The following is a 20,511-nucleotide window of genomic DNA, read 5'->3' as shown; positions in this document are numbered from 1 at the left end:
TTTGCAGTGCTGGTTACAGATTTGTGTAGACTTGCGCAGAGTGCTGCAAGCTATTTGAGCAATCCCTTTACTTACACATTCTGCTGTCGTTCTCATTAGTATCTAAGTGGCGAATCAGGTGTCTCTGTTTTACAGGAACATATGAAGGTGGTTACCAAGGGAGCACAGGACATGAGGGCATGAGGAAAGCCGTTTGGCGACCAATGTGGAGGATAGATGGCATAAACCCTGGGCTCTAGACACCCACAGATCCAGCATCTCCACATAGAGGCCCATGGCCATCATCAGACGTATGCAAAAGCATAACACAACACATCTCAGAGATACTTTCCCTTAACACATGGATATCAAACATGACGTGTCCATACTATTCCCTGCCAAACTACTCGCATCTGATCACAACCAAATTATGACCGCAATGTAAAAACCTAAAATGTACCTTACATTGTATCTCTTCAAAGTGATCATTGGGAGAATAAATTGAGCTTAGGTGTTATTCAAAATATCTATTTCATAATGCAATGTGAACCACAATTCAATTTGAATGCATCAGACCACTCCTTAAATTAATATTTGTATTTATTTGGTTTTATATAGCGCTACACCAAAGCGCTGAACATAGGAACAAGAACGGTACAATAAAATGAAATTAACATTTAAAACACAGCATCTATCTGTGGTTACAGTAAACTTCACTAACCAGTTGAAAAGAGATAGGATCTCAAAGAGACCCAAAAGGATGAATAAACAGTGATGCAACGAAGAGAATGTGGAAGAGCATTCCAGTGGAGAGGTGCCAAAAGCGAGAAACAACGTAAACGAGATTGAGCACAGGGAGGTCAAGGAACCATAAGAAGAAAATTGGAAGAAGAACGAAGTGAACGAGAAGGAGAATAAAATGAGATAAGAGAAGACAGATAAGGAGGTGCAAGACCATAAAGAGATTTAAAAACTAGACATAGAAAATTAGGAAGGAAAGGGAATATCCTCCGTTTTTGCAGCGTTGAGTACCAAGTAGTGGTCTGACATCCAAGACTGTATGGCAAGGAGACGGGCGGTAAGCTGAAGGTGGATGTTGTCAGTGAAGTGCGGAAAGAAAGAGCTGTGTGTCATCAGATTAAAAGTGATGAGAGAATCCAAAGGAAGAGATAACCCCAACAAGCAAGGAGGTATAAAGAGAGAAAATGAAAGGACCAAGAACCGGACCTTGAGGAACACCATAGATGAGTGAACACGTTTTAGAAGAAACCCCAGCCCAGGAGACTGATAAAAGTCCTCTGGGACAAGTATGACTCAAAGGGGCTGAATCATGGAATTTGTGCGCCGGAAAACAGGGATTTGTGCGCCATTCTGCCCGCAAATCCCCATTTCTTAAACCGGGATTTGCGGGCAGAATGGCGCACAAATACCAGTTTTTCAGTGCACAAATTCCATGAATCAGCCCCAAAAATGCAGAACCATTACATCCCATTGCACGAAGACTGTCCGAAGATGTTAGTCATATTATTCTTAACTAATACATCTCCCAAGTTAGTAGATGTGGAGTCAGGGGTGGGGGAAGAGGGGGCTGGCTGACAGCATACCGGCCATATTTACACCCAAAAAGCAAGGAATTACTCCACCAAAAAATGGGAGTAAAGACACTTGCAAAAAAATAAAGGAGGAAACGAGGTTCCCATTGTAGCTTCCTCTTACATCCACCCACACAGCACCAATGGTATGTTCGGCTCAGTGGTACCAGCATGAGAGTTATTAGTGCCGTATCTGAAGTGGAACTTGAACGTAAAAATGCCTCTTAATTTGCATGAATTACTAGATGTGAACAAGTGTCAACTACAGAAGATACCTGGTTTAGAGTTAAACTATAATATACCTGGTTTGTGAGGGTTGATCTGCCATTCATGGGTATTAGCCTATTGATAGAGTCCTTGCCTCCAGGACTCTAGTTTGAGTTCCAGTGCCGAAAGGGAGCGTGCCTGACGAGAATGTGGCAAGATATCACCGCAAGAAGAAGCTGTCAGAATTGTGCAAGTAGTAACCAATCACAAACCCTGTGCAGTAGTGAGGGTTTAAAACTCCTCACAGCCACTTGTGAAGAACTGGTCTCCATGCCTGGATGCTGCCCACAGACATTGGGCAATTTGCTCACGAACACACCATTTCTGATTCACTTTTATCTTTTCAGGATAAATATACATGAACAAGCATTGGCATCAGGGGCGGGGAAGCAAACAATCAGGTTGCTGGGATCGCTGGCTGAATCTACCAATCCAAATCCCAAGAAATCTGATGGCTGCTTCCCCCACCCCACCATCTCCCCCCCACCCTCCCCTTATCTTTATTGTCCCCATCCCTCCCCCCCTCACTTACCTGATGGTGTGGCCCACCGATGCTACCGCTCCTGCCGCTCCATCTCCTTCTTCCTGTCGCCATGAAAAGGGAGGAGGTGCTGAGCTTGGAGCCCAGTGTTCCAGCTCTGTGGTGGCCAATTTGTGACACACTTTTCTATGAATGAACTGGACGCCTAGAGGCGTCCCTTTGATTCAAAGAGACAGAGCTATCAGCACCCCGGGTTACTGGATTGACATCCCAGGGTGCTAATATCAATAATCACCTGCTACGCTCAGGCCTTTAACTCAGGCCGTGGGCGTTACCACCCGTTACATCCTTGGAACAGGTGATTATCACTAAAGTGACACTTACCTAACACAACACATATTAGAGTGAAAAAGTTTAAATCAAGCCATTCTCAAGCATTTACATAAAAACAATTATTCCTGTAATTGACACAGATCTTACTAAGCCTCCCCCCTCTCCTCGTTCCCGCCACTTAAAGTAACCATTTCCATCCTGATAAGTTCAGATAGTTCACAGATCCATTCTAACCCTGTTTCTGCAATTCAGTTTCTACAACAAAACAATCTGAAACAGGTGACATTTCTTTTTCGAATCCATACTCCTGTGTGCTGCCCTATGTATGGCAGACAAAAGTATTGACTTGTCGTGAAATTTGGGGTTCACTTCAAACTGAAGCAGGACTTCATTGACTAAAACACAACGGAGCTCTGCCAGTGCCCAGACGAGAGTGCTCTTTGCCCCATAAGCCGACTGGGCGGACCATAGTTTCATTGTCCATGCTTTACAGTATCCAATGGGAGTCAAAGTTCTCTAATCTGCTGGCTACTAACGCCGACTCTCATTACATAATGTTCATCCTGACAGCACTATTTTGGCCTCTGCTTCCAAGGCTACTTGTACTCATGGGTGCTTTAATCATTTTATCGAAAATCCTACCTGACTGATGTGGCTTTGCATTTCTATTAGGTCCAACTCATAACTAATAGTTCTCTCTCGTGTATTTTTTTCATACAGTTACAGTTCGTGCCCACCTGACCGGCTGGCTGATGACTCTGAAGAAGACGTTTGTGCTGGCACCGAGCTCCGTGCTCCGGATTATAGTCCTCATCACCAGCCTCATCGTGTTGCCATACATGGGGTAAATTACATCTCTCCTAATGCACATTGATTTCCAGGCAGGGTCATTTACTTTTTTTAACCAAAGAATAAGCCATCATTGTGGGTAGCCAGTAGGCATGCTCCACCAGTATACACTCAATGGGTTGCTTAGATGTTTGATGGGCGCTTCAATAGGCATGATCCTATAGATGTTGCCATGAGGTCATAGATGTTGCCATGAGTTTTGATGCCAAATTTAGGGATGTATGTTGACTGAACACCGATATTCATATTTTTGCTATTGGCATCCCGGGAAATGACGAGAGAGGAAGACCTAGGCTATGTCCTTCATTCCTGGATTTTAAAAAGGCAAAGGAATGGTTGACATTCAAGCAGAGTCTCCAGCGGTCATTATAGCTGGTGACGGAGTCCAGGTCTATGTTTGGCAAAGAAGTTGGCCTCCTTAGGATTTTGGCGGTATTAGCAGTGTTAATACTGCCAAACCGCATTACCGTTACAGCAGTAACACTGGAGTACCGCAATATTGGGAGCAATGGCCACAAGTCCTATTGGTAATACTGCTGCCACCATTTCCGCCGTTTTTTGTGGTGCTAATAAGTCCACTCGCAACAAGTAGGCGATTCATATTCCTATGAGTTTCCCAGTCCCTCTCCAGGCAGAGTGATGAAACAGACAGTATTTTGAAATGCAACCTATTTCACTGTTACTGCCATACTCATAATAATGGCCAGTATATAGAGCTAGACAACAAGTGACGTTTACACTGTTGTACTGGAATGTACAAAGTTCATAGGCTTGTCATTGCTAATTATCTGTTGGTGGTTATTTATCAGCAGTAGCAAGCATAATTTCACCCACCATTAGACTTGATGCCATATGTTATTCTCGGAAATACGAACGGGGTTTAAAATCTGAAAAAATGGCTTTTTGACTAAAAAAGAACATTGTGATGTCCTTCCAGCAGACCTGGTTTGTAATGTGGAAAGTTTGATTGGAGCAAATTGGTTTGTTTGAAAAAAAAAAAGTCTTTCAGCAATTTGCTACCTTTTTGAAAATGTGCTTTCATTTAACAATTTGGTTTGTTTTTGTCACATGTTCACTCGAAAAAGATGTCATTTTCATTTGAAAGAGGGAGCTTTGAAATTCACCTACAGGGCAATGTTTGTGGCCAAAGCTTACATTACCCTTTTGGTCGCGGGAACTCCCCTATCCGTAATCAAGGAAAGAAATCCCTGTCAGCATCCGTCTTAGTTGTGCTCGCGCCACCATCGCAAGACATTTTTTGAGGCCTGCACACGTATGTGGTGCATGCAGTATGACAGAACGTTTGTGAGGTTTCATATGTTATTAAGCCCTCTTTCACCATCAATTTCTTTTTTTTATGTTGATTAATTTTTCCTGTAAATTAGGAAAATATAACTGAACATTACAACACGTTTCATGCATAGTGAAGTACATCATAGTTATTATAATAGTTGATGTTGAAGAAGTTAAAATGTCAATTTTTTCAAAACTGTGTCTGTTATTGTTTAGTAGGCACCCACTTTTCATTCCCTCACCCTGGCCAATTTCTTTCATTTTTTTTTTTTTGGTGACTCTTGTCAAAATGAACATGTGTACCCCGTATAACTGACCACCTAAACTGTCGCTCTCAAAACCGTTAATTCATCGCCTCCATTCCATCGCTCCGACCACAAGATGAAAGTGACCCAGCATGGAAAAAACTCCCACTATTCATACACAAATTACCATCCTGCATTTTCCTGATGTCCATCATTTCTTTTTTGCATCTGCAGTGTCCTGAAGCATATCTCCTGGTCTCTGTTCCATTAAAATGTTGTTGGTATAACTTTACAGCCCTCCAAGAAGTTTCGATGCCCATGTAGCACGGTCACAGAAGAACTACCCATCAATCACACAGCTGAATCTTGAATCCTTCTACAAAGTATTTTTATGTTCACTGGGGTTTAGTAAAATTCATTGCTAAACGCATTATTCAAGTTCCCAAATCTGTCGATTTCAATGCCACAGTAAACAGGCTTTCAGCAAATTTTTTGTTGTAGCTTTCTTCGATTCTTACATTATACATGTGGAGACAATGACGAGTACTCCCGAACAGGTAGTTTGTAAATGAGCCTTGCACTAACTACCAGTGCAATCGCATGGCAAGTGTCTATGGGAGGCGAAATGGGGCCCATGTGTTGCTGCATGTGCCTTCTCAGGTGTCTTTCACTCAAAACATATATTTCATGATTCTGTTTTTTTATATTGACGGGCTCGGTCTGGCCTATGGGGAAATATGCCAATGCCCGAACCAAAAACACAAAATGCTGGTGTGGGCCAGTTTTTAGGGTTAAAGTGAGCCACTTTTTTAGGCTAATGTGGACCAGGTTGATAAGTTACTTCACTATGCGGCTGGTAGTTTTGACTAGTCTTACTGAATATTCTTTAAAATGCACAATTTGCATCACAACATCAAAAAACTCCCCCTTGGGTATTACTCAAACGGTCTGTCACAAAAGGAATGAATTGCCATTTGCAACTGTGTCTCTGGCACCAATGAATAAGTGACCCAATGTCATGCCCCAGTCCGACCTGTATATTGGTGCATGCAGTGCTGGAAATGGAAAACATTTATTCGGGGAACCGTCACTTCTTAGGAGGGCCGGGGCTTTGGGAAGGGTGGAAGGGGCCAAGGGGCGTAGCCCTTGGCCAGGTTGCGCAACACAGTATCTCTTTATAGAACCTAATCCAGGCAATTTGCATAAAAAGCAAAGGGAGTTTTGGGAACAACATAATGTCCACACTTTTAAATCTTAAACATGTCTTGTAGTGATTCGTTAAGAAAACCTTTTAAGCAAATAATGGACTCTTCTGTTTTAGTGAGTCACAATAGTCACCCTAAAAAAGAGATGTCTGTAAAATGGAGGACATATATACTAGTTTGAAGAGCTGCAAAACTGTATGTGTGGCTTTGGCAGTTTCTGTATGAATGTGTGTTTTGAACTCTTGAGGGCCCATAATCTGGAGAGCAGACGCGCTTTGAAGAAACGATTCTTGTGATTTCTGTAATCCGTTTACAATGCACAGAGGAGGTTGCTGTCAGACACCTTTGTGGTGACTTTTCAACTTTAAGGGCCCGATTCATGGATTTTTTTGCACTGTTCAAAGTGACTTTGCACTGCTGAAAAGTGACTTTGCACTTCCAGCCCAAACCCTGATTCATGAAACTCAGCAAACTGTATGTTTGCAGTGCAAAGCCAGTGCCAAGTCATTTTATACTGCAAAAATTACTTTGCACTGCCTTTGCACTGCAAAAATACACTTTTCCACAAATCGGCACGCAATCATCTGGCGTTGGCTTGTAACACAAAGCTCTTGTGACCATCTCGAGGCATAAGATGGGCTTGGGCTGTTTTCTGCTGCCCTCAGTTGCCTACTATCAGGCCACCTTCAGCAAGTGCTGATGTATTAGGCCATTCCCCATGCCCTAACATATGCCCCTGGAATGGATCCTGTCCCCCTGCTATTTAATCTCTGAATGTAGTACCTGCAGTCCCATGGCCCTTTTGTGTGTCCTAGATGTGCAAGCCTTGTACCAACATGGCATCCATCTCTTTATGTGCTACCTCCAGAAGATGACGTCTTGGATGATTGCTAACCAAAACTCCCTCTAAATGAAAGTCGTGTCTGCTCTCTCGTGCTCTCCAATGTCCAGTGAAATCATGACTATTCAGTATTCTTGTATGGGTGCTTGCGAGACCAAAGGTTTTAAGTTGTAATCTAGCTTCCAGGATATTGGTCCTATGTCACCCCTTACCCTAATGGATCGCTCCATTCCCCGATGTATACCCTTGTGACTAAGAGCCAGGATGTTTGGCAATTCAAGATGTCCATCTCAGTAATCCGGTCTCCTCAGGTTGGCAAATTTGCCTGGCTGGCTCTGACCACATGCATAGTTAGTAGCAGTATCTCTACTGTATTCGGCCACAGCTATGGTTGTAATCCTATGTGATGCCTACCAGAAACACCTATAAAGAATTAAGCTCCTGGTGTAGCCGGCGTCATGGAAAAACAACCACTGACTCTTCAGGTGGATTGGCGAATGTCTTTATTAGCAGCCATTAAAGCCTGCAGGGATTACACAAAAATATATATATATTTTTAAAAACGAATGATTGAAATGATCAGATTTCGGCTGTACCAAAATTACATACAGTCGAAAATGCTGAACATTTCAACTATTCGGTTTTCATTTTAGGGAACAAGGGAAGCAGGGTGTGCGAGGGTGTCCCCTGCACCCTTTTTTGCAATAATGGAATCAGGAGGGGTTGGGGAGGCAGGGGTGTCCCCAGCATCCAAAACAATGTTTTTGAAAAAAAGGACCCTGCAGCGCCAGTTCCCATCCTCAGAAGTGAAGGGAACTGAAGCTGCAGGGACTGGCCGGCACACAGCAAAGTATATTGCCAAAGGGTAAGTAAGGGGGTGAGGGTGGGGTAATCAGTGTCTACAAAGGCCATTTAGCTGTGCGGTCCTTTTTTCGAATACATTTAGAATTCAACATTTTCGTCTTCGAAATGTTCGTATTTGAAATAATCACGTACATCCAAGCCAGCATACATGGGACAAACAGCAGCCCAACGGCAGAACGAGACTCGGCACAGCAACCTCCCTCCATCCACTCACAGTGCTTTTAGAGAAACATTAAATTCAATGGAAGGGGTGGTTAAGGCATTGCGTGAGAACTACATGCAACTATGGTTTGGGAGGCTGTTCAGTCTCTCAACATGCACGTCATCGGCAGATGCTAAAGTCTCATGCACAGTTGTCAGACTCTGTTCTGTGTGTCCTTAATGTCCCAACTTCCCTCCTCCTTCTCCTCACCTGTCTTGTTGAAGTCTTTGTCCTCCGGGCTGAGTGTTCTTCTGGCTCTGTAATCTTTTTCTTTCTTGGTCTAGTGTCTGTGTCTCGCACGGGAGGAAGCCACAATGAAAGCTTAGTAAAGAGCACCCCACCGTGGCATCTTTCCCTTGAGGGACGAAATAAGGGGGAAAAGCGGGTTAAGGCAAAAAAAAAAACATTTGTAATGGCTGTGACGGGAGTCCTCCTGGAAACTGGGCTCCGTTGTGAAGAATAGTCCTTGAGAAGGGTCTATAATCCGGTGTCCCAATAAGCAATACCACAGCAATAGAACCCAATAAATGCAGGGAAAACTAGGAGGGATGAAGGCAAGCAGAACGGGAGCAAGGACAAAGAAGAGAGAAAGAAGAGGGAGGAGCTAAGCAGGCAAACAGGGAGGAAAAGGAAGAGCGAGAGGATCCGAACGGACAGAGCACCGTACGTAAAATAGCTGCAGTGAAAGTGTGAAATAGTAAAGGAAACACAAAGAAGGATGTGCTCCAGAAAGGGCACGGAGCAAGAGGGAGGAGAAAACATGAGCGTTAAAGCAACAGCGGCAGCGAACAAAGGTAGCTGACCAAGAAGGTTGCAACGCGACGCGCAAAAGGGGGGGAATGACTTATGAAAACCTATGTACATCCAAGAGCGGAAAAGAACTAGACCGCTGGATGTACGTAGGAATGGACGTGATGGGACTTCAACAGTTATGTAAACGAATCCAGGGCCACATGCGCCAAGATCCAATACGGCACATGACAACAATCTTGATGTTAGCAGAACACATTTTAAGATACATTAAATTCCTTCTGTACATGCTACTTCCACGATTCTCCCATGGCTATGGGGAAGATGGCTTGCTTACTATTGCTATGTCCGCCTGCTAAAGCTACATTGCCTAGTGAGGAGAGTCTCTAGAATACACTTGAATATGCCTTATGGGAAAAGCATCAGAAGCAAAGACGATAGAAGCGGGAATCCTTATGCGGTGGAAGACGAACTCCCCCTCTGTGGTTAAGACATGCGCAGTATACCATAGGACAAACACTATTATGGCAATAAGGCACTGCAAAACATGGCATTTAGCAAGGACAAGTACAGCCACAGGGGTATCTAGGGAGTTTAGAAAAATGTAATTCTCAATTCCCCCCATACCGGGCAGTGTTTCCTATGATGAACCACATAAACAAATGTATGGCCATATGCGGTGTGTTGAGATGTATGATCATTGGGTTGGTTGTTCCATTGCAGAACTGATCCTCAACATATATAAGGAGTGCTTGTCAATGTCTGACTTACTTGGTGAAATGAATGGCACCTACCCACCTTCGAGGGTCCAACTTATTGTGGAAATTTTGCTGCATTTTGTTGTAGCATTCTTATGGGGGGTGAGGAGTTATTGTATTTTTTGCTTTAATTTCTATCAGTATTTTGCAGTTGGAGAAGGGGTGTAACTGGGTGTGAGGGACCTGCCCCCATGAAAATTCCATAAAAATGCGGGTTAACAGCCAGCATTGAGTTGGCCATCATGAGTTGTACCTGATCCAACTGTGTAAAGTGCATTTTTAGCATGCAAAGTCAGTGCAAAGTCATTTTTGCATTACAAAATTACTTTGCACTGAAAATATTCCATGACTCAGGCCCAAAAATGTGTCTGCACATGACATTGGTTCGAGTCGGGATCGACAATGCTGACACAAAACGCTCTAATGACTATCAGTGCAAAATGGCACGACCCCACCACCGTTTCTGCCACACCCAGGTAAACTAGCTATTCCTTGGAGCCAATGACATAGCTGTGAGAAACTACATAGTTTGGTATGGAATTTAAACCATCCAGAAAGACTGCCAGATGGCACACCACCAACCCCTGCTGAAGATTAGGATGTATATCAGTATACGCTAAAGCCATTAACGTGATAGAAAAGTGATTTGGGAACAATAAAAGCATGACACGCTGCACACAGGCAGGTTTTCCGCATGCAGAGGACAGGATTGGCAACGCATACTCTATTTCCGCCCCAGTGTCAGCATGAAAACTAGATCAAATCATCAGTTTATCATTTTTAGATATTCTCTGATTACATGAAGTAATCATCGGAAACCTTTGCCACAACATTTCAACTTTGTATTTATTGAATGCTCCTTCGCAACACAACACTTGCATTGGTGTGTTTACAACAACAGGGCCTTTTCAGCTCCTTCATTTGTGCATCACTAATCCAATGCTTTGCTGGGTGCATGGTGTCATGAGAAAATAGCTATTTATTCATGTATGTATTGGGTATTTATAAAGCGCCTAGACAGAAAATGGTGTTTCAAGGCGCCACTAGACAATGAAGGGGGTGGGGGACAGGGAGGAAAATACCAATGACAGTCTTGCTAGGCCTTGCTGTTAACCAAATTGCAACTAGAAACTGTTGTCTGTCAGACATCAGTGAGATAATAAGTCAGTAGCTCCTGACCCTTATTCACATATCCTGATTCCTTCTCTTAGAATATCTCGGTGAAGCAACTGCACATGCACGTGGTAGGGCAACCATTATTTTGGTTGGACTTGGATTGAGCCCGTTAGCACAGGAACCAAGATTTAAACCAGCTGCATTCGTACAACCACTGCAGTTTGGTGGTGCTCAGGCACCTCAAAGAGGAAGGGAACTTTTATTTTTATATGGGAGCACAGCTTTTGTTATTTTGTGGACATAGAATACCCTATAAGGTCAGGACTCTGCATGTGACAACCTTCTAGGAAGGACTTGGAATGAGGGAGCCATATGAGCTCAAGCAATGACAAAAACACACACCTCCTCTTTGTACACATATTTGAGCGATGTCTCACATGCACTTTGACCACCTCTGAAGGTTCCACACCTTATCCATCAAAAAAAGCCCCTGCCTGGCAAGCCTGAGCCTCATCTCCCGGCAACCATCAATCCCAGACTCCCTTGAGTGGAGATTGGTGCAATCAACTCACTTTCATGGATTGCCTCCTTCTTGTCCACATCACTTGGACTCGCCATTTGCACCGCATCCATCAGTCGGCGATGAACACTTTCCACCACCCCATTACTTTGGGGAGGAACAGCCTGCCCTCCTGTGTTTTATACAACGTTGGCCAAGATATCTTTCTACCTCCTTAGTCACAAACGGTGGACCGTTGTCACACAGTGCACTGGCTGGCTGGGTTGGGCTGTCACCGAAAGCACACAGAGCTCTCACTCCAACAGCCTGCTGCACGCCCTACTCCGCTATACAGGAGAGAGGGCTTTTTAACGTAATGCTTCTGCATGGCCTGGTACCACACCCAATAGACACTGTGCCAGGCGAGGGGATGCCTTCAGTCCTACCCCAATAGTTTGATCCTAACTGCAGTACATGCTGTTAATGGCCTCTGGTATTCACTAAGCCATGCTTAGAGCACAGAGGGCCTGATTTAAAAACATGTTGTAACATTGGGTATCTGTCTTGAGTCTCCTCTCCAATATATTCACATTGCACTTTATGACTCAGAAAAGACTCCATCATGTTTGTGCGTGCAATATACACAATGATATAATAGATCTGGTTGACATACAAACAATAGCAACAGAATGTATCATGCGTACCTAACGCCGGAAAAAAATGTGTTTTTTTTGACAAATGCTCATGATCATCACTCATTACAAAATAATACTCTGAACTGCTTTTATTTGTCTTAATTTTCTTGTTTTCTTCTTTTTTCTTGTTTTATACAGTGATGGTATATGTAATTTAATACGTGCTACTATTTTTATTTTTATTTTGTGAAAAGTCGAGTTCTTTGAATAAAACACAATAAATAAAAAATAAAAAAAAGTCCCCAAGGTGTCCCCTGTCCCCCCCAGATTTTATGTGTCTCCTATGCCTCTGCCTAATAGTTATCCCAAAGATCTTCAAACTGGTGGTTTAGGAAATACATGCCCTGCCCGTGATGCATGTGTCTGTTTTGGCCATTTTGAGAACTTTGGCCTGATTCGTCCCTTTTTTTTTTAATATACCACATTGTCTCGTCTTAGGCCTCCCACCTCGCAATACAGGGGGCTAGAGATTCCTCCATGATCAAGTCCTGTAGTCGCGAGACGAAATTCCAGTCTCCTGATCGCGCAATCAAGAATTTGGCCCCAGCACCACACTTGCTTCCGTCTGTAATGTTATCGCATATTCACAACCGCGGTGGCCATTATAGCGAATAAGGATGCTCAGAACTAGGAATGTATTCACTGGCAGAGTACCCGCATTCTGCGCTAGGGCAACCCACCCACTTTCTCCCGCTCACACACCACATTCCCAAATAACTTATGCAGCCTGGATTTCAATAAAAAAAGGCCCACACTTACCTGCTCATCGTGTGAACCGCAGGATTTCTCCATCCGTTATTATTGCCGCCATGGAAAGAGAATTGGGGGCGGGGAGACTTGGTTTAGATCATGGTTTCCATGGTGACCATGTTTGTTTGGGCTTGTCTGCCTTTCATGAAAGGGCACTCGCATGCAAGCATTTCTTTTTTATCAACAACTTTTTTAAGGAACCCATTGGCAGTCCGATCATTGTGCTGATGGGTGGGCCAACCATCCTGGTAACTGCACCATCAAGCCCACTGTCTGCACCCTCACTTTGCTCAGGCCTTCAACTTGGGGGTGAACCGTTACCACCAGGCTCTCCCAGCCCCCAAGTTCTTTTCACTTGAGAAATTATCCCTTTCCACATAAGTAACTTTGCATCATTCAAAGAGGTAGTCACACATCATTCCTGTCCCCACCCGTAATTCCAGCATCATCGTTTTTATGTATGTGGTCTATTTTTAAGGTATTTTAGTTTTAAAGCAGTCACATACAATGGCCAGCCATATTGTTGTCTTGCAGTTAACCTTTGCCTATGTTTTATATGGACAAATATTGCACCAAAGGAAATACTTTATCTACATAACTACCTGTGGGGTGGAGCGAGGCTTTGTGGAATAGTGGGGAGGGGTAAGGCAAGGTGTTGTGAAAAGGCTGCATTGACAAACAATCCCTCACAAAAGTGTGAGTGGGGAGGAAAACGTCCTAGACCCATGTTTCAGGGATCGCTACTGGTGACCTGTGACTATGGGAACAATCCTGTGTCCCATAAGGCTGTGGGGGACAACTCGAAAAACTGCAATAAAGAGGCCCCAGCACGACGGAATGCCTCATGTAATATTCGATTCAAGTCCCCTCGGACTTAAATGTAATGATAAAAGAGTGCCAAGACATCTGATCTGTTCTGTTACTCCACTGTATACCATACACCACTGCCATTTGCATGGGCTCTAGGTGCTCTGGAAAATCTTCTTTTAGAGGGAGGAAAGATCGCTTTGCTGTTGAGTTTTTGCGTTCAGGGAGGACGCATCTACGCTGCAGGGTCTCTGTATAGGTGCAATTTTTCCAGGGCACAGAGATGTTGGTTTCCAGAGTTGGAATGTCTTGTGCTGAAGCTGCTGGCATACCTTGGCCTTGGGTGTGTGGTATGTACGTTTTTGGGTGCCATGTGCAGGCGGCACCGCACGTTACATCGCAGGGGATTCAAGGTTTTAGTGAATGGACCAGTTGGCGGTTTGAAGCGTTCATCGGGTACATTGTCAGATTTCTGGGATGCTGTATTGGCTAGGTTGCTGTGGTAAAAAGACAGGTCTTCAAGAATTTTCTGAAAGGCAAGCAACCTTTAATTGTGCAGATTCCCTTGGGAAAGAAACTCCAGTTTTACTGCGATGTATGTACCCCCTGGCATATCCCATGGTTTCTACAAGTACGTTGTTGCTGGCTCCCACTTCTCTTCTTGGTTTGTAAAAGATGGTCTTTACTTGTATGAACTTAACTCCAAGTCGCTAAAAGGCCATATGGGTGCCCTAAAATTAATCCTTTTCTTTGCGGGTCAACATTTAAATGACCTTGTAGCTAGAATAATGTGTTTGCTGCTATAAAGTCTAAGAAGATGTCTTGCCATCGCCATCGCCATCGCCATCTTATCTCTGCACCACTACAATAAAGAGACAAACAAATGACAGGTAAATAAAAGGCCAGGGCGTTGCAACATGCCTAAAACAAGATGGACAGAGATGATGCAGACGAAAGTACCCCTGGTGGTTTCTCAGAAAAATAAATCAAATTATATTAATGCAAAAGTCTCTAAAACAGAAATACCTACATTTTACAACATAACAAACTAATGGAAAAAGGTCAACATGTTCAAAAATGGTTGAGTGGGACAAACAGATAAAACAGTAAATCACTTCTTGTGCAGTACCCATCCTCCTCCCTACATTGTAACACATTGTTTATCTCTTATTTCAATATATAAATATGCTCAATGTTGTATGTATGTGCTAAAACGTGATTGTAGACCCTCGTAGGCAGAATACATTCCGTGGAACAGGTTATTTGAACCATGTTCGTCCTCAGTAGAGCCGCTCCCACACTCTTGTTTAATGTTCAATGTTTGGCTTTACAACCTGGTATTCTGGAATACCAATATAAACCTATTCGTATGCTTTAAATATTGAAGAAAACAATGTTTTTCATATCAGAGAACTAAAGGACACAAATACAGGATGTCAGTTGATTAGAAGCGGAAACGATTTTAATATAGAATTGGACCGTGCAACTTAACAGGTCCAATCCACATTCAAGACCCAGCAAGCAGAAGACCTAGTAATTAATATGAACCCTGCTGGCTTCTGGAAACTGTGAGGTCTGAGAATATATATGTTTCCCCATGGTCCATACTGCATCATTCTATGGAGACGTGCTGTTGCTATTCAGCAGAGCTGCAAGCACCTTCTATGACAATCAGATAGTAGACTATATACCAAAGAGAAATTGCTTCATCTTCCACTGAATACCTCCTTTTTACATGAGTAGACAGTCAAATGATGAATAATTTCAGAAATTGCTAGTAGAAGTCCACTGGATACATTGGATGTGCAGAAAACGTTTTAGGGTTTTCAGAGATGGGGCTGGAAAGTTTACGCCCTTCATGAGAGAATTTTGTCTTGACTATATTTTACTGAAAGTAAAGAAAAACATCCTGGCCCACCTGCAAAAACAGACTAAACGAACAAAAGGGAATGTTTTAGACATGCTAAACTAAACCTTGGGTCTGAGATGATCAAAATGGGATAACGCCACAAAATATTGCCATATTTAGTTGGACACTTCATGTTTGGAAATTAGTGTCGGATGTATAAGGAACAGAATGGAAGAGTAAACTGCTGATCTGTGGACTAACGCTTTACAACCCACCAACACAACAGACACAGAATGGAGTTGTGAAGTCTCCCACACAGGAAAGAGGAATGCTAGGTTTTTAAATTCTTCTAGGAGAGTTTCCTCAAGTCCAAAGACTGGTTGCAGAGCCGCAGCAGAAGTCTTTTTTTCTGTACATCGTTGTTTCAGAGGCTGTGGAATGTCTGGGCACAGCCATCATGTTGGAATATGGAAAACACTGACTACAAAAATGGGAGAAACCAGCAGTTGATTGACCTGGCTGGAGACTATTGACAAAATTCGTTCAATGTTGTAAGAATCTTTTTTTAATCTTGCACACGCGCGAACACTGTGTTTACCAGATACAACATTCTACAGAGTGCACAATTCTAGATGAAATTCTGCCTGATTGCTCCCGGAGGCAAAATTGAGTTTGATACCAGTTGGCCAGGAAGTGTAGGTGAAATATATATTGTAATTGAGCAGTAAAGCCCATGTCATAAATATCATGTATTAGTCTGTATACATATAGACGCCTAAAAATTCGAATTAACTTAATAAATTAGGGGGGAAATTAATAAACTAAAGGGAAAACGGCATATTTCATGTGTCTTTATCAACAGCATTAATAATTGTATTCCTTCTATTAACAGGGTCCATGGAGCCACCCTGGGAGTAGGGTCTCTTCTTGCTGGCTTCGTCGGAGAATCCACAATGGTGGCAATAGCAGCGTTTTATGTATATCGGAAACAGGTATGAGAGCCATCTTGTGCAACAAATTGAAAGTAATTACCGGAAGCACAATGCTTTTGTGCTTAAGACACCGGGAATCAGTGGTCAAAGAGAACAAAAAGAAGTAGTGGAACTATGTTCCCTGGTGCCCTGCCCCCGCTCCCAACAAACCCCTTCACCACGCCCCCTCCCACGCACAATACAAACCCCCCAAAACATGCGCCTGCTGTTTAAGGTAAGTTTCAACTTCTTCCTATGATATGATATTTTATTTATAGATATGATATCATATTTTATTATCCTACACTTTTATTTTAAAACAAAACCATTCCGGGACAGTTTCTTTTTAAAATAAAAGTATAGGAACAGTAAAACTTAATTTAAAAAATGTTGAGGAGCACCTCTCCCAACCGCTCAGGCCCACTTCAACCACTGCTCGGGAATCCTCAAAATGGCACTACTTCTTGTGTAGCTCATTCTCTCCTTTTGTGTGGGCTGCCAAATTAGTTCAGTAGTAATCAGGGGCTTCAAATGTTGTCCTTCAGTTTGATGGCACCACATGCGTAGAGGGGGGTGGGTGCCACCACTCTCTGCCAAGTGATTGACTAGCATGCTGCTGCATCATGGATCGCTCTTGGTCCCTCCATTGCTTGGGCTGATGGGAGGCACAAACTTTATCCACAGTTACCTTCAAGTGATCAATAAGGAATGAAGCGGGTTTCCCACCGCTAAGCTGCAATTAGTCCCAGAAATGCAGCAATGAGGCTTTTGAGATGCACACATCGGCCAATGTTGGGCACAGACAACCGAGGAGTAGATAGCAAAGAATGACACGGGGGCAGAGGGCAAGTGGAGGAAGATGTTACTTCTGGATACCATGTTCTATATACTGTGGCCTACTTACTCCCATTTTGCCACTGGATAAGAAACCTATAGGTTGTCAGCAGTGGGGTAGAAGGTAACCCTTATACAGAATACAGCATTTGGGATTGTTTGTTTGTTTTATTTATTTGTAATGCGCGCCAGACCCAAGGGTATCAGGGCGCAGAAAATACATGAATACTTTCAACTTAGGGTTACAGAGTTATATAAGAGGAGAGACAAACATATGCAGAGGGGATACAAGTCAGTAGGTTATTTGAGCAGTATATATATACAATCGGCATAAACAATCCATCATTACATCATTTAAAAATAGGGTTCAACATCAACTGGGCATTGTGAAATCTATTTACAGTGCAAGATAAAGAGTTGAGTCAAGAGGACAGTAACTGGAGTGCATTAGTGGTTATTTTCTTTGAGCCAATTAATGATGTTATGTCTGAATTTCAGATAGGTTTGGGGAGCAGGTAGGGAGTTCAAAGCTGTGCAGCTTTGTCTGGGAAACTACTCCCCCCAGCTTTAGACAATTTGAACCTTGGTACAATCAGACAGGTTGTGTTGGCAGTTCTAGTAGACCGGCTGGAGGATTTTCTATTGAAGCTCTCCATGAGATAGCAGGGTGCAGCGTTGTTCAGGCACTAGTGAGTTAGCGAGGCAGTTTTCAGCAGGATTTTGTCATTGGTAGAGAGCCAGTAATTCTGTCTCCTTACCTCTGAGATGTGCTCTTTTCTAGCTATACCCAATGCTGCTCTAAGGTCATTATTCGGGAGAATCTGAATTTTGCTGATGATGTACTTATTGGCGCCAAGTTATAGGGAGTTACAATAGTCCAATTTAGACAACATTTATGCTCTGGTCAGAATGGTACAGCTATTCAGCTATTCTTAGATAGGAATGGTTTACCGGCTCTAATTACCTTGCATGTGTATGCAGAGGCAGAGGCCAGGGAATTAACCTGTTTGGCAAAGGTGAGGGTGGAGTCTAGATAAAAGCCTAAGGTTTTTACCTCTTTAGCAACTTTAATAGTGTTGCCATTGATATTAATGGAGGCGTATTTGTGGCCAAATGTATTGAGGTTGGAGGTAGTTTCCAAAATGATGAGCTCAGTTTTGTCCTCATTCATGCATAGACCATGGACAGCCATCCATGCCTGGATGATGAGGTAGATTTTATTTACCAAGGCCAAATCCTTGTCATAATCCCCAGTGAGTGGTATGAGTATCTGGGTATCATCTGCATAATTAGTGTAGGTGATACCAAGAAGGACCAGATCATCGAAAAGGGGCTTAGTAAATATTTTGTAGATTGTGGGTGAGATACAGGAGGCACAAACAAAAAATAGCAAACAGCAGATACCTAGGACTTTCCTCACTGCTTCCACCCACTCACGTCCAAAGTTCAGATTAGTGAAATAAATAAAATAAAAATAAAAATAAATAAATAGTGGCACCAGGGCAGCAGTGCCACAGGAAGGAACTCTGATGTTATGAGTGTCTGAGCCAAAAGAGAACTTTAAGTTAAAATGTGCATTATAATTTGCATAAATTACTAGGTACAGAAAAGTATGGATTACATATAGATATCTGTTTTAAAGTCCAAATATGTTTTACCCACCTAAAAAATATCTCCATTGGTGAATGGCAACTCCTTTTTACTCTCTAAAAAATCATTTTACTCCCAACATGTGCATCAGAAACACAGACAAAGATTGCACTGATATTGGACCACCAGAATCAAGCTTTGCACGCCTCCCTTCAGAACGCCACTCCATCCCCGCCGCTTGTGAGAGACAACCCACTGGTGATCTCAACAGGCACAGCTGGCCTTTCCTTGATGTTTACCTCACCTAGACTGCCTACTGATGTGAGTGCAGAAGCGTTTATGTGAAGTTCAATCTCTGGCATTTTAATGTATGTTTGTTTTGATAACCAGAAGGTGATTGTTGTTCTGTTGTGACTGAAACCTGCCAATTTTGTCTTGTCTCTTCTTATCGTTGCCTCTTTTGCTAATTATTCGTCCCCTGTCCTCCGGCAATATTGAAGTGGTAGCTCTGAATGCGCCCTTAATACAAAACATTATGAATAAACAAACGGCAAGGAATAGCCTTACTTCTCCAGCATGGGGTCTGGCATGGATTCACATGCTCATGAATATTCCCCGTCGTCAGGCTGGGAATCCTCGGTAAAGAAAAAACCAGTATCAGTTTCGTTTCTGATCTGTCTTTCGTAGTAATAACCAATCACTGGTCTCTGCGTCATACTGACCACAGCCAATGACTGCCCTCTACCTAAGCACCGCCTCTGGCAGCCATCTTCAGATTTTTACCGCACGTTCATGTGTTGGGATCCTCGTGCTATTGCTCTCGAGCGTTAGTGCTATTTTTTCGCGCTTTTTCACAAAAACTTCGATTCTTTCGGTCAAAAGAGCCTCAAGCTCCACCGATCCTACATCCGATCAACGGGGACCCGTGTCGGATTCATCTGTGCCCCTCAAGGGTGAAGATTTCGTCGAGCTACACTTCGGAGGACTCCAGAAGCTTCTCAGGCCCGGTCTCGGAGATGGCCCAGGAGAAGGGAAGCTCGACGCCCGGAAAGCTGTTCAGGGCCTGCCCTGGATGCCAGCTGCAGAACGTCTTCAAGGAGGACGAACACTCTTTCTGCCTTTACTGCCTTCATGGGGACAAGACGCACGTGGAGAAGGACTGTGCGTTTTGCGGCAACATGTCGGAACGGACCATGAAGGACCGCCATCAACGTCTCGCCAGCTGGCTGGAGGGTAAGAGCCCGTCTGGCGAGAAGAAGAAGAAATCTGAGCGGTCTTCTAAGACCTTTGAGGGCGCCCCGGCGACGGGGGCCCAACATAAGGCCAAGCACCGCGAGTCCGCTGGCACCGGGAGCGCCGAACGGTCGGGCTCTACGGGCGCCAGGCAGGGCGCACCCTCCCCGGCACCATCAACCACGAGCCAACGCTCTGGGTCGGGTAAGAGGAAGGCCGAGCACCCGGCGAAGCTCCTGGAGAGACCCCGGTCGAGCTCTAAGGCAGAGGAGGAGCGTGGCAGTGCCCCCTCCCTCAAGGATAAGGCGGTGAGCGCACCTAAGGTGGTGAAGGCCTTGATCCATTCGACCAAGCCCTCTATCGAAACGGTCGCGGCGGCCCTGGCCCAGCCTGTGGAGGCTGCACCAGTGGTGGCGGCCTCGGGGCCCAGAATCTCCCTGCCTCCTCGGAGGGAGTCTTCTTTCGTGCCCATCGATAGGACCCCCGTGAAACCCTCCGTGGGGAAGAA

General features: G+C 43.8%; 1 protein-coding gene across 3 annotated transcripts in view; it reads left to right on the top strand.

Annotated features, from left to right (window-relative positions):
* ANKH (ANKH inorganic pyrophosphate transport regulator) overlaps window positions 1-20,511 on the top strand; it is a 759,848-nt gene that overhangs the window by 715,129 nt on the left and 24,208 nt on the right. For all 3 annotated transcript variants that reach the window (XM_069620449.1, XM_069620448.1, XM_069620450.1), the window contains 2 exons: window positions 3,373-3,496; window positions 16,268-16,367. In XM_069620449.1, the coding sequence (XP_069476550.1) occupies window positions 3,373-3,496; window positions 16,268-16,367 (224 nt within the window). The remainder of the gene's footprint in view (window positions 1-3,372; window positions 3,497-16,267; window positions 16,368-20,511) is intronic.

The sequence above is a fragment of the Ambystoma mexicanum genome, chromosome 5q (genome assembly GCF_040938575.1).
Source record: "Ambystoma mexicanum isolate Mex_15411 chromosome 5q, UKY_AmexF1_1, whole genome shotgun sequence".
NCBI classification, from domain to species: domain Eukaryota; kingdom Metazoa; phylum Chordata; class Amphibia; order Caudata; family Ambystomatidae; genus Ambystoma; species Ambystoma mexicanum.
This window is presented reverse-complemented; position numbering and strand designations above follow the sequence as displayed.